Source organism: Neoarius graeffei, chromosome 9 (assembly GCF_027579695.1).
Source record: "Neoarius graeffei isolate fNeoGra1 chromosome 9, fNeoGra1.pri, whole genome shotgun sequence".
NCBI lineage: Eukaryota > Metazoa > Chordata > Actinopteri > Siluriformes > Ariidae > Neoarius > Neoarius graeffei.
The window spans coordinates 20141044-20155168 of record NC_083577.1 but is presented as its reverse complement, the minus strand read 5'-3'; the positions used below and the strand labels follow the sequence as shown (position 1 = coordinate 20155168).

Genomic DNA, 14125 nt, shown 5'->3' with positions numbered 1-14125 from the left:
TTGTGTTACCTGAATATCTAATTGGAGCGAAACAGGTTTTGCAGAGTGCATACTCTGTCCAGCTCACTGTTTTTTCTCCTTTCCTTTGGAATCCAAAGTGCCTCCAAACATCTGCCTTAAAGTTCGGCGGCGTCTCTAGGTTTACGTTAACAGCCATGCTTGCTTGTTTTTTTTTTTCCTCACTGCAACCGCCGGGGAAAAAAAGAGAAGATGAAGAGTGCCTTGCAGTGAGGGAGTGGCACAGCGACACCTCGCGGAGCGGAGGTGCGGAAGTCGTACTGGATTTACAACCCGTCTGAAACATGATTTATTATTTGAAAAAATATCGATATTCAAATATTGAGTATCGATATTGAATCGGAAGACAAAGTATCGCGATATATCGCTGTATCGATATTTTTGCACACCCCTAATGTAAACGCACTGATTGTACCATTAGAACACTGGAGTGATAGTTGCTGGAAATGGGCCTCTATACACCTATGTAGATATTGCACCAAAAACTAGACATTTGCAGCTAGAATAGTCATTTACCACATTAGCAATGTACAGAGTGCATTTCTGATTGGTTTAAAGTGATCTTCATTGAAAAGAACAGTGCTTTTCTTTCAAAAATAAGGACATTTCAAAGTGACCCCAAACTTTTGAACGGTAGTGTATAGCTGCGTATCTTTTATGACTCGGCAGTTTTGATTTTGATGTTTGTTCTAATGTCTCGTTTCGTCCTCTCTCACAGATGCCCCTTCTATTTTCGCAACTGGATTTTCAAGTGAACTTACATTTGCAGACTTGGCAAAGAGTTCTACAGACTTTGCCTTTGGAAAAAAAGGTTGGCTTTTATTCATTTCCTTAATTTTGCATGTGATCATTAGGAGTGTTGGGACAGTTTCACAGAAACTTTTTTTTTTAATTACACAAACTGTGTAAAGTGAAAATGTAAAATAAATCAAGAAATTACACAGCCATTATTGAAGTTGTTCATTCGGGTAGAATATGCAGTGTTGATGTTTAATTCATTTATATCACGCCATGACAGAAATAAGCTGCTTGAATAAAATGTTGACGGCATGCTGTGTGTGCGTGCGTGCGCGCGCATGTGTGCACCATGATGTACAGAGAGAAAAGGAACACTGTCGTATCCAAGTCAGAAATTTGATTAGTGCATAGTTCTGATTATTGTAGTGCCTCAAAAAATCTAATTTTTAAGTTTATATTTTCATCTTTTGTGTGTGTGTGTGTGTGTGTGTATAACATTTGAATAAATTAAACTAATTAGGAAATGTAATTCAACTCAATTTTATTTGTCTAGCGCTTTTAACATCACAAAGCAGCTTTTTATAGAATTGCATAAATTCCCGATTTAAATTTTACATGTATGAATTTCCAAATTTATCCGTAATGAGCACGACTGAGGTGTTCGTGATGAGACATGAGGAAGACACCGGACAGTTTTTTATTTTTTATTTTTTTTATTTATTATATTTTTAATAAAGAACTCGCTTCTATAGATGTGTACTGTCTGGTCCAAAAAGTGTAATGTAAGCAGGAAATTCATGATGTATATTTTAACATGAAGTCTGTTTTGTTGAAGTTATCAACTGTTCATTGATGGAGGCTCGAATGCAAAAGCGTTCATGAGAACTGCAGTCCTAAAGTTCTCATGACGGTTGGAGTCCTAAACCACTGTAGCAAAACTGTTTGTTCGTAAATGTGTTCTGGACTGTGAGAGTGTAGGAGATCTACACGCAGCAGAACAAAACGAAGCAAGCCTTTAACCCAGAAACACTTGTTTCTTTATATTTAAGACCCAAACTTCTCCTGGGCCAATGCTCAGGCAGCTGTCTTTAGCTCCACTGCAACAGCTTCCAGAAATGAGGATGAAGATGAGGAGGGCAGCGATGAAGATGTTTCTAACAGTGACATTCACTTTGAGCCCATCGTTTCCTTACCTGAGGTATGTTGATGTAGATTTATGGACCTAGATATTAAACCCTAAATTTCTTTTTTTGAGTTCTTGATCAGTTGAAATGCAAGTTAAACTGATGGGCAGCATGTACATTTCTGTAAATGCTTCTCAGCTCAGAGAAAGGCTACGCTTAAAAGACGTAGCACAATACGATTTGAGCAGGAATAGATTTGGTGTCTGAGATCTTCAACAAGACCAGCATGCTTCGTCAGATCAGGAAGGACCTTGCCTCAATAATAAATCAAAATTTGTCCTGCTGTAATCAAATAAAAACGGCAAAAATTATTTGAAATGTTGATAGTAGAGTTTTAGATGATTGCAGGGCTCGACATTAATGGTAGCCCGACTGTCCGGGACAACCAAAGGTTTGGTCCAGACAAGTCAAATCTGCATCTGCATGTCTGACAGGACAAGTTGAATATTTGTTGAAAATCACCATCAACAAAACCAGTTCAGTCCCCTCAGTGATCCGGCCGTGTTATGGTTTATGAAATTCCGGGGAAGCCGAGTACAGCAAGTGCGTGTGTAGAAATAACCACGTCATAATATCTAATTATAGATTATTAGACTTCATCGAAATCGGAGAAATGGCGATCAAATACCTCAGTAAAATAAATATATGTGGTGAATCTTCATTTCATTTGGACATTCATTGTAAAAAATGTTATTTTATTTTATTATTTTTTTTAAACCATCACAAATGTCGTAAAATATTTCGGGGGAGTTTTACGACAGTGCCGAACTCGCTCACGGTTTTTCATTCACAATGTGATTCTGTCCTCCGATCATGTCCAACTTTGTTTTCTTTGTTTCATTTCCTCGAAAGAAAGTAAAACGGGTGACAATCCCAACTCTGAAAACTGCAGGTCATGTAATGGGTTATAACACCACATGTACTATAATGGGGCATTGGATAGTTTTATTGTTACAGTTAGGGGTCGACCGATAATCGGCCTGGCCGATATATCGGGCCGATATTCTGCATTTTTAGGGTTATGGGTATCGGCCATAATTTCCACCGATATGCCGATAACATGCCTTTTTGCAGTCATTTCGTTCCTAACGCGACTGTTACTGCACGTCCTTTCCTGCACTCGCCTCTCTGAGTTCAAGAACACGGTCCCGCCCACCACAACATCTGATTTGTTTGGCACAAGAGATGTAGCCAATCAACACGCGTAGCTAACCGCTGTGAACTGTTTCAAGGCGGCCGTATGGGCACTCGGGCAGAAGCAGACCCCACTTCAAGGTAAGGACACGCTGCTTTTGCCGCAATAAGTCACAAACACGCAAGTTGCAAAAGCACATCATTATATGTTTACATTCTTCATCTACTACTCGTTAACATTGCCCATTTGCATCTGTGTAGCCAGGCAAACTTAGCTTACGGAAGGAAGCACTTGAATTAGCCTACAACCAACTAGTCTCGCTGAAACTACATGTAATGTAGTAAGCAGTCCCCAGCATAACGTAGGCTGCAGTCATTTTTAAATCCCCGTCTGGAAACGTTGTGAATGTGTCAGTAGTTCTACTCGAACAGTAGAATGACAGCCATACAGAGAGGTGGTCAAGGGAAGACGAAATAAAACGTAGTGTTTGTGTTCTGCAGGCTAGCGCAAGCCTACTGGCTATTTGTTATGGTGATGAGTAAACTTCATGACGTGACTCGTGCTCAAAAAGCGCATTGCACTTGTATATGTTAGGTAACTTTATAAAGCGCTATTTGAACAGTTAAACAAGCCAGGTGTGAGATGGTGCTAGCAGGCTATGTTTGTCAGGACGCTTGTTGTGGGCTCAGTAATTAATTGTGTCGTGGATGCACACTTGCTTGGATAAACGCTAACGAACGAAATACATCAATTAAACTCTTGACTTAAATGTTCTTATGCTACTTCACATTGCGCTGTAATGTACTCCTAGTATTTATAATTCTTGCGCAAGTGATTCTCCTCGCTAGCGCTTCTGATTCGGAAAGCGATATACTCTTAAAGGAGCAGCCGCTCCTTTTAACCAGAGCTTTTAACATGCAGAGCAACTGTGCTTCCTTCACTACAATATAATCCTAAATTGGGAATATTAGGCTTGGGCATTAAAAGCATTAGAATGTAGATGGTTACTTGTTAAGTTGTTACATAATAGGGAGTGATAGCCTACTTTTTATGTTTGATTTTACTTTTTAAAAAATGCTGCAGGCAGCTCCCGACACTTGATTTGTTATTTAAAAACTACTTGAAGTTGGTAAGTCTTACTTAGTTCTTAGTGTAAAAGAATCCAGAGTGTATTTTCATTTATTTTCCACTGAAAATGGTGAGCTGTAATATAGTAGGGAGTGATTTATTTTATTGGTGAATATTTATTTTATTATTTTATTTCTCATTTTATTCTAACTAATGTTTGACTTTATTGTACTAATGCTGCTGGCATCTCCCTGCACAAAATTTCATGTTCAATTTTACAATTAAACATACATTTCATGGATATGAAGGTCTGTCTCAGTGTGTGCTATGTTTAATTTCATGTGAATTATAATGTTTACATTTATCGGTTGCACATATCGATTATCGGCATCCCAATTCCATAATTATCGGTATCGGCCCTGAAAAAAACATATCAGTCGATCCCTAGTTACAGTTAAAGTTTGAGTTTTATTGAAAAAAAAAATAAATCATAATCATAACTGCACCTGCTTTTTGATAAACTTTACCACTTTTTCATTGAATTACTAAATATATAATAATAATAATAAAAAGGTTATGGTCAGGACAAGTGGAAAATCCTGCTGCTTGTCCGAGTGGATTAAAAAGGTAATGTCGAGCCCTGTATTGAGGCGCTTACCTGCCATTAGTATGCATTTAATGAATACTAAATAAGTACACATGCATAACTCTAAACCGGTAACGTCCTTGCGTTTGTTTTTTTTTTCTTCTTTTCGCTCTCAGGTCGAGGTGAAGTCTGGTGAAGAAGATGAGGAGATTCTTTTCAAGCAGAGGGCAAAACTGTACAGATGGGATCGTGGTTTGGGCCAGTGGAAAGAGCGTGGAGTTGGTGATCTGAAGATCCTCTTCCACCCAGTGAAAAAGTGCTACCGTGTCCTGATGAGGCGTGAGCAGGTTTTAAAGGTGTGCGCCAACCACACCATCACCAAGAACATCGAGCTGAAACCCATGAACACTTCTGCTAACGCACTGGTTTGGACGGCGAACGACTATGCAGGTTAGAACGCTCAAAAATACTCAAGTTATTCCACTGTGTTTTGTTTTTACTCTTGAATGTTAAACCTCGATCTTGGTTGTACAAAATGTGTTCTTTTTCCCCAAACAGAGGGCGACGGCAAGGTGGAGCAGCTTGCTGCCAAATTTAAGACCGCCGACTTGGCCGAATCGTTCAGGAAAACCTTTACAGATTGTCAGAGGTGCATGTCTCAAGTGGACTCGGCCCAGTCTTCTAAAGTCATGGAACTTTGCAGACCAAGCAACCCGGTGGTATTTTTCACTATAGCTGCTGATGACGAGCCACTCGGCAAGATCACGATGGAGCTTTTTGCCAACGTTGTCCCCAAAACTGCGGAAAACTTCAGAGCTTTGTGCACTGGAGAGAAAGGCTTTGGCTACCGCAATTCCATTTTCCACAGGATCGTCCCTGATTTCATGTGTCAGGTAACTGTCCGTTTGTCTCCTGATATTCAGTTAAGTCCGAGGTGTCGCACGTTACACTTCGTCTAGTGTCAAGTGGGCGGGACCAGAAAAATCACGGTGTTCATTTATCAACATTTACCTGATTGGGGGGCCCTTAAAGGGCTCCCAAGTGTCTTTCAGAAATTGGGTGGGAATTGGAGTGAAAATAGGGGGAAAATGTATAGATTTTAAAGAAAGTTATGATTGCGTAAGTATTCACCCCCTTTACTGTGAAACCCCTAAACTACAGTAATTCTGCTGGAAAGAGATTGCGTGTAGAAATGTATTTATTTTTAATTTATTTTCTTTTAAAACTTGCTTGCTATTGAAGAATCGCAAAATCATTACCACATTTTCAGTAGCTGTGTTTATGGTGCTGAGTTTATTTTCCCCGGAGTCGAAACAGACTTGCTCTTTCTCAAAAGTTTCAATTCAATATCAGTTCTCAACGTGATTTTAATTAGGCCACAAATTCTAAATTCATCAGGGATGAGAGTTTTCCGCTTTTCGGCGGGTTTCCGCTTTTTCTGAGTAAAAAACGAGGTTTTTATATTATGCCAAATCCGTTGAGATTTTTTTTTTATTAATTTCGGGGGGTCGGGGTATGTTCCTTCATGCTGTTCAAACTTTATTAACTCCAACGATGTTTACATGTTATTTGCAAGTCGCTATCTTTAGTCTCGTTTAATCTCGTTGAATGTGATGTAAAATGCGTGTTATCTACATTGTTATTGGTCGAAACATCGATGTCGAGACCATAAAAGCCAATCAAAACAGTTTTTACAAAGACACCCACATCCGCTTTCTTTTATCAAAACTTCCACATGTTCGTGAGCTGCATATCAAAAATACGCTCCTCTAATCGGCGTCTTTTCTCAAGATGCCGAATACTATTGACAAGCGAGATGAAGCGAAGGTACGTGAAATTGATGCTGGTATAAAAACAAGTTTAGCAAAGCAAAAGGAAAGCAAGAGAGCAGAAGAGAGCCAGGTTAGAGCATGTAAAAACACAGGAGACGCTGGCTAATGAAAGAAAAAGGAAAAAAAAGAGACGACTGATAAGCTTTTGGCTTTGGCCAAGAAGCTGAAGTCTAAATGATCAAATGAAAATTTGTTTCAAAAATAACTGGGAACTGTAAATAACTTTTAACTGTAAAAAGTGTAAATAGACATTTTCCTTTCGAAGAAAACATACAAGTGATGCGGACAATAAGATAAAGACAGTCCCCATAAAATATGCATTTGTTTGATTCAGTACATTGAATATATGATTTGAATTATAGCTGACAGTGTTTAACTATATAACTTTAAAGTTTAAATAGACATTGTGAAGAAATCATGTACGAGTAATGTGGACATTAGGAAAAGATCAGTTTCCATAAGATATGAATGTTTTTATTTAATTCAATATATTGAATATATGAAAATTTGAATTATTAATGGAACTGTAAATAATTGAATTTTAATCGACATTTTTTTAGAAAAACAAGTGATGTTGACAATGAGTAATAACCAGTCCCCATAAAATGTAGATATTATTTTGAATTAATGCAATACACATATTGATTTTGATACATATTCTATATAATAGTGTTTTTATTTCAGTAAGTATTAAAATAGGCATCAGGTGTTTTAATTAACTACAGCTCAGATTGCAGGAAATAGGGTGTGTAAGGTCTCATTTTGAAAAAAAATTCCCGGAGGTGTCACCCCCCAGACCCCCCTTATTACAGATTTTCTGCTTTTTTTTCATCAGCACCCACTCTCATCCCTGATTCATTTGTTTGGCTGGATCAGAACCTTTACTGAGTTGGTTGGGCTCATGGAATTTCACACCTGTGTGTGTGTGTGTGTGTGTGTGTGTGTGTGTGTGTGTGTGTGTGTGTGTGTGTGCGTGTTAATTTTAAATTTGGTTTTAGTCCTAGTCGCTTACTGAATGATTTTGTTTTAGTCAAGATTTTTCGAGTGGAATTTGGTTTTAATTTTAGTCTCATTTTAGTCAATGTTTGTCATAATTTTTTCAGTCGGTTTCTTGATACTGGTTGTAAAATGCACCCTGTCACTTTAAGAGGGGCTATTATGTGAGGGGTATTGCCAGATGTTTGGTTTGTTTTTTGAAACAGCTGGTGGTGGTGTTGCCAGTGGCAGTTCTAGCTTGTTTGGGAGAACCCCCATTCAACACCAACCCTCAATGCTCTCTTTGGCTAATTCTAGGCAAAAGAGTACATGTTTCAAAAGATTAAAAATATCAGGATAATATAGACCTCTTTTTATGTTGGTGTACAGCACTGTAAATTTCCCTTACTGAGCTCAGGACCAAGTCAAAACAATCACAGGAAAACATTTATGATGCACCTCAGTGAAATTAATAATCAGTACTGTGCTAGTTAGTTGTAATCGTTTTGCTGAATGTCGCACCTTTTTGTCATCATGAAACTGAAATTACAACCCCAAAACAGGAGAAGTTGGTACGGTATGTTGACATTGAAATTAAAACTGAAAACAGTGATTTGTAAATCATCTTTGACCCGTATTCCACTCAAAATAATACAACAGCACATTATTTGATGTTTTACCTCCTGAATTTTGTTTTTTTCAAAATGTGTTGATTTCAGTTTTGATTCTTGCAGCACACTTCAAAAAAGTTAGGACAGTAAAGCAATTACCACTTTTATATTGTTGCCATTCCTTTTCACGGCACTTAAGATGTTTAGAGACTGAAGACACCAAGTCAAGTGTTTCAGGTCTTACTTTGCCCCATTCTTCCTGTAAACAGGTGTTAGTGTGTAGCAGTTCAGGGTCATCGTTGTCCATTTTTTGTTTTAAAATTCTCTACACATACTCTATTGGGGACAGAAGAGACAGCGACCCTCTTCTTCCACAGCCACGCCTTTGTAATGTGTGCAGAATGTGGTTTTGCATTGTCTTGTTGAAATCTCCCTGGAAAAGATGTCGTCTTGAAGGCAGCATACGATGCTCCAGAATCTCTGTACTTTTCTGCATTAATGCTCCGTCACAGAAGTGTAAGTTACTAGCCTTAAATCGCCCCGTCCCAACTTTTTGGGAATGTGCTGCAGGTCTGAAACACAGGAACGGCGGATGTATATTAACAAATTAAAAGAAGTTGACCAACAAAACATGAAATAAATCAGGTTTGTTTGTGGTTGGGGTGGGGGGGTGGGTTTTTATCCCCCGCTGGCCGAAAGGCCCGAAGGGGGATTATGTTGTCGTGCTTTCTGTCCGTCCCGGGAAGGGTGCTCACCTTCTGAAATCAACTCCTCTCTCAATTTTTGGAGGAATTTCATGAAATTTAACAAGGCATTGTTATATATTGGTAGTACGCATATTGTAATTTCGTTAAATTTGGTTACATTTTAACAGAGTTGTGGCCCTCGATTAACAACCTTTGCACTTTGACAACTTCATGAAGGTGCGCTCACCTTCAGACATCAACTCCTCTCACAATTTTTGGATGAATTTCTCGAAGCTTGGCAAAAGGCCTTGTTATATGATGCTAAGACGCATATTGCGACTTAATTTCGTTTGTGAAAATTTTGCCAGAGTTTTGACGCTTGATTAAATAACTTGCACTTTTTTTTTTTTTTTAAAGATATTTTTTTGGGCTTTTTGCACCTTTATTGGATAGGACAGTGTAGAGACAGGAAATGAGCGGGAGAGAGAGAGACGGGAAGGGATCGGGAAATGACCTCGGGCCGGAATCGAACCCGGGTCGCCCGCATTCATGGTATGGCGCCTTAACCACCTGAGCCACGACGCCCCCATAACTTGCACTTTTTGACAATTTCATGAGGGTGTACGTTCTTCTGAAATCACCTCCTCTCACGATTTGTGGAGGAATTTCACCAAACTTGGCAAAAGGCCTTGCTATATGACAGTTATACGCATATCGAAATTTTGTTTAATTTGGGCAAATTTTCCCAGAGTTATGCCCTTGATTATTAACAAACTTGTACTTTGGCAATTTCATCAAGGTGTGCTTGCTTTCTGAAATCAACTTCCCTCACAATTTTTATCCCCCGCTGGCTGAAAGGCCTGAAAGGGGATTATGTTGTGGCGATGTCCGTCCGTCCCGTGAAGGGTACTCACCTTCTGAAATCAACTCCTCTCTCAATTTTTGGAGGAATTTCACGAAACTTGACCGGATTCTTTGTGTTATGTCAGTAATGCACATACTGCAGTTTCATTAAATTCAGTCGCATTTTACCAGAGTTATGGCAGAGTTGTCAGCGGGGTATATTGTGCTCTCGGAGCACTCTTGGGTTTTTCTTTTGGCACCATTTTCCATATCCCAACTTTTTTTTTTGAATTTAGGGTTGTACATCCAGTGGTTTGTGAGCTTGGTTGGACAGAAAACACAATATTGCCGCACTATGAGTAATAGCTTAGCTATCAACATAGGCTAAAAAACAAGTGTTATACTAGCCTATTTCATGACACGTACACAGTTCTGTCCAAAAGTCTTAGGCACCTTATTCTTTTTTTTTTTTTTTTTCTCTCCCTCCATACAAACATATTTTATGACTTCTACATTATCAAGTCAGTACAAAAACATTGTAGAGTCCAAACGTTTGTTTTCCAGCACAAAATTAAATGTTACGGGGGGGGGGGAACAAAAAGGTTGTATCTAAGCAGCATATTACATAAGGGAGCACTTTTCAGATTAAAAAAGAGAACCTAATGAAGGCGACTGGGTTTTGGTGTCAAATGAAGACACGAGTGTGACAGTGTCCAGAAGAACTGTGGCTGGTTCTGTAAAATGCTCAGTTAAACCTACAGCTCGTTTCCTTATAAAACTGCACTCACTGTACCCGAGATGATGACTATTTATTTATTTATTTAAAAAGCAAAGGGTTGTCTCGTACCAAATATTTGACTTTTTGTTTCATTTATTATGGCTTACTGCTGTTTTAGACTTTTGCAGTGCTGTACATTATGCATACCTTTTTTTTTTTATCTTTTGCGTGTTTCTACTCTGATTGTACTTAATTGCTTTAGTCCTGTATAAAGTTAGAGGTAATAAATCCCCTCCAACCTCAGGCTTCTGGTGGAGAGAGATGAGGGCAACCTGCCTCTGCCCTCTCCATCTCGTATTTCTGAGGAGGAGACCAGGAAGTAACCCGACTGCCTGGTTCACAAGCTAAAATCGGGCGTCACTCCGACAGGTTAATTGACCCCCGTGACGTCAATATCATGAGTGATGGGAAACCGATCGCAAAAATGTTATTGCTCAGATTGTGTGTGTCTGTGGGGGGGGCACCTTGTGCTGCCCCTGCCAAGATACCACCTGGGCCCCTGCCATTGTTGCCCGTACCCAAATCTGACTGTTACTGTTTTGCGAGTTATCGAGTGAAGTTGGCATTTTGTACACCGTGATGGTGATGACCTCTATCCTCATATGAAGATGCTACTTTGTTCAGATCAATGCCGTGTGTGTATCCTGACTCGTATACCTGTTAGAATCCAGGAGTATTGTAAAAGCCGTGCGAGCGAGCCGGATTCCCTGTGTCCCAACTCCAGTCGGGAACACACACCAGGGAGGATAACATACAGTACTAGGTTTTGTTGAAAGAGATTTCTCCTTGCTGTAAAACGTCTCTTGAGATGTAAGCTCGGTTCTTTGGTCGAACAGAGCCAGCTGTTTTGTCTCAGCTTGTTTATTCGTCAGAGTATAAGGAACCGAGATTTCACTATAATTTTCCTTGTCGAATTTTTCACGTTGTTGGTTTAGTCATGAAATAAAAGCTCACCAATGAATACTTCTTGTCAGAATTGCAGGTGTGTGAGTGACGACCCCTACAATTCCTTTGTTCCTGTGTTTCTGGAGTTTATTTTCAGTTCAATGTTTAATTTAATAGTTAACAGCTGAAGCTGAACAAGACCACACACACACACTCTCTCTCTCTCTCTCTCTCTCTCTCTCTCTCTCTCTCTCTCTCTGACTCCAGTTAAAGGGGAACTGAAGTCATTTTTAAACTTGCTTTATTTCTTAACGTGTTATTCAATTACGTTTTCGGTTTTAGTAACCTTATGTCGTGACTCGTATTGGCAACTAATTGCAATTAAATATTATACTTATCGGCCTATTCGGTTTTTAGCCATGTTGAATTTCGTTCGTTTGGTCCACAGCAGGCGTCGCTTATCCACGCGATCTTCACGAGACTTGTGCGAGACTTCGAAACGTGAAGCGTCAGCCAGGTGTCAGTGCCGCCATTTTGAAAACCGTTTTCCAAACGAAATATTGCACAAAAACGAGTTTAAACGACGATTACTGCCTACTTTTTTTCAAACTTTCCTGATTGCTATCAAAACAAACAAAACTTTCGGCTTGATTACGTCAGCATTCGAAAGAGGGCGCGTGCGTCTTTTGACAACGTTGGCAGATGTCGGTCACTTTGATTTCCGCTGTACGTTTTACTTCCGTCCTACGATGTCTCGTACAGGTCTCAACGAATCTCATTTACGGCCATTGCTTTGACATACGGACTGATATATTACAAAGTGTATTTCAAACACTCATAACTTGCTATAGCAGCGACAAAATACAGTGCTCAGCGTAAATGAGTGCACCCCCTTTGAAAAGTAACATGTATTTTAAACAATATCTCAATGATCACAAACAATTTCCAAAATGTTGAAGACAAAGTTTAATATAACATCTGTTTAACTTATAACGTGAAAGTAAGGTTAATAATATAACCTAGATTACACATTTTTTCAGTTTTACTCAAATTAGGGTGGTGCAAAAATGAGCACACCCCACAACAAAAACTACTACATCTAGTACTTTGTATGGCCTCCATGATTTTTAATGACAGCACCAAGTCTTCTAGGCATGGAACGAACAAGTTGGCGACATTTTGCAACATCAATCTTTTTCCATTCTTCAACAACGACCTCTTTTAGTGACTGGATGCTGGATGGAGAGTGGTGCTCAACTTGTCTCTTCAGAATTCCCCCATAGGTGTTCGATTGGGTTCAGATCAGGAGACATACTTGGCCACTGAATCACTTTCACCCTGTTCTTCTTCAGAAATCCAACAGTGGCCTTAGATGTGTGTTTAGTCATGTTGGAAAAGTGCATGACGACCAAGGGCACGGAGTGATGGTAGCATCTTCTCTTTCAGTATAGAGCAATACATCTGTGAATTAATGATGCCATCAATGAAATGCAGCTCCCCGACACCAGCAGCACTCATGCAGCCCCACATAAGGACACTGCCACCACCATGTTTCACTGTAGGCACCGGGCATTTTTCTTTGTATCCCTCACCTTTGCGATGTCATACAGTTTTGAAGCCATCAGTTCCAAAAACATTTATCTCAGTCTCATCACTCCAGAGTATAGAGTCCCAGTAGTCTTCATCTTTGTCAGCATGGGCCCTGGCAAACTCTAGGCGGGCTTTTCTTTTAGGAGAGGCTTCTTTCGTGGACGGCATCCATGCATGCCATTCCTCTGCAGCGTACGCTGTATTGTGTCACGGGAAATAGTCACCCCAGTTTGGCTTTCTACTTCTTTAGATAACTGCAGTGAATTTGCATGCCGATTTTCTTCAACCCTTCTCATCAGAAGACGCTCCTGTCGAGGTGCTAACTTCCGTGGACGACCTGGACGTCTCTGTGAGATGGTTGCAGTTCCATCTTGGTTAAATTTTTGTACCACTTTTGCTACAGTATTCTGACTGATAAGTAAAGCTTTGCTGATCTTCTTGTAGCCTTCACCTTTGTGGTGGAAAGAAATTATTTTCTTTGGGGAATTCTGAAGAGACAAGTTGAGCATCACTCTCCGTCCAGCATCCAGTCACTAAAAGAGGTCGTTGTTGAAGAATGGAAAAAGATTGATGTTGCAAAATGTCGCCAACTTGTTCATTCCATGCCTAGAAGACTTGGTGCTGTTATTAAAAATCATGGAGGCCATACAAAGTACTAGATGTAGTAGTTTTTGTTGTGGGGTGTACTCATTTTTGTACCATTTTGCAAACATTTTGGAAATTGTTTAAAATGTGACTTTTCAAAGGAGGTGTACTCATTTATGCTGAGCACTGTAGCTATCAAAAATGCATTCCTATACTTAATAAAATGAGAAATAGAATTTTGATGATAAACAATTTGCCTTCAGTTCTCCTTTAACGGAAGGGAGCTACATGTCTGTGCTTGTCTTTTTGGACAACTGAAAAAATGGACAGTTTCACTCAAGTTGCGGCTCGTTCTTCAGTAATGGAATTACATTCACAGCAAATGTGTTTTGTTTTTTGTTTTTTTTAAGTTGCAGTACTCAAGATAATGGTATTAAATAAAATTTCGCACTGTGTGAGAGAGCCTTTGACCCTAAAAAAATAGGTTATAAAAATTGGTTGTTTAACTCTGAATGGAAAATCTTTTATGAGGAAAGAAGAGTCAGTCACGTAATTACGTCAGAAAAAACTGAACTTTCATTTCTTAAAATTCAAACCAAGATTTCTCTGAA

General features: G+C 39.3%; 1 protein-coding gene across 1 annotated transcript in view; it reads left to right on the top strand.

Annotated features, from left to right (window-relative positions):
• ranbp2 (RAN binding protein 2) overlaps positions 1-14125 on the top strand; it is a 110830-nt gene that overhangs the window by 95622 nt on the left and 1083 nt on the right. The window contains exons 24-27 of the mRNA XM_060929172.1: positions 737-829; positions 1806-1954; positions 4906-5179; positions 5288-5622. Coding sequence (XP_060785155.1) covers positions 737-829; positions 1806-1954; positions 4906-5179; positions 5288-5622 — 851 coding nt within the window. The remainder of the gene's footprint in view (positions 1-736; positions 830-1805; positions 1955-4905; positions 5180-5287; positions 5623-14125) is intronic.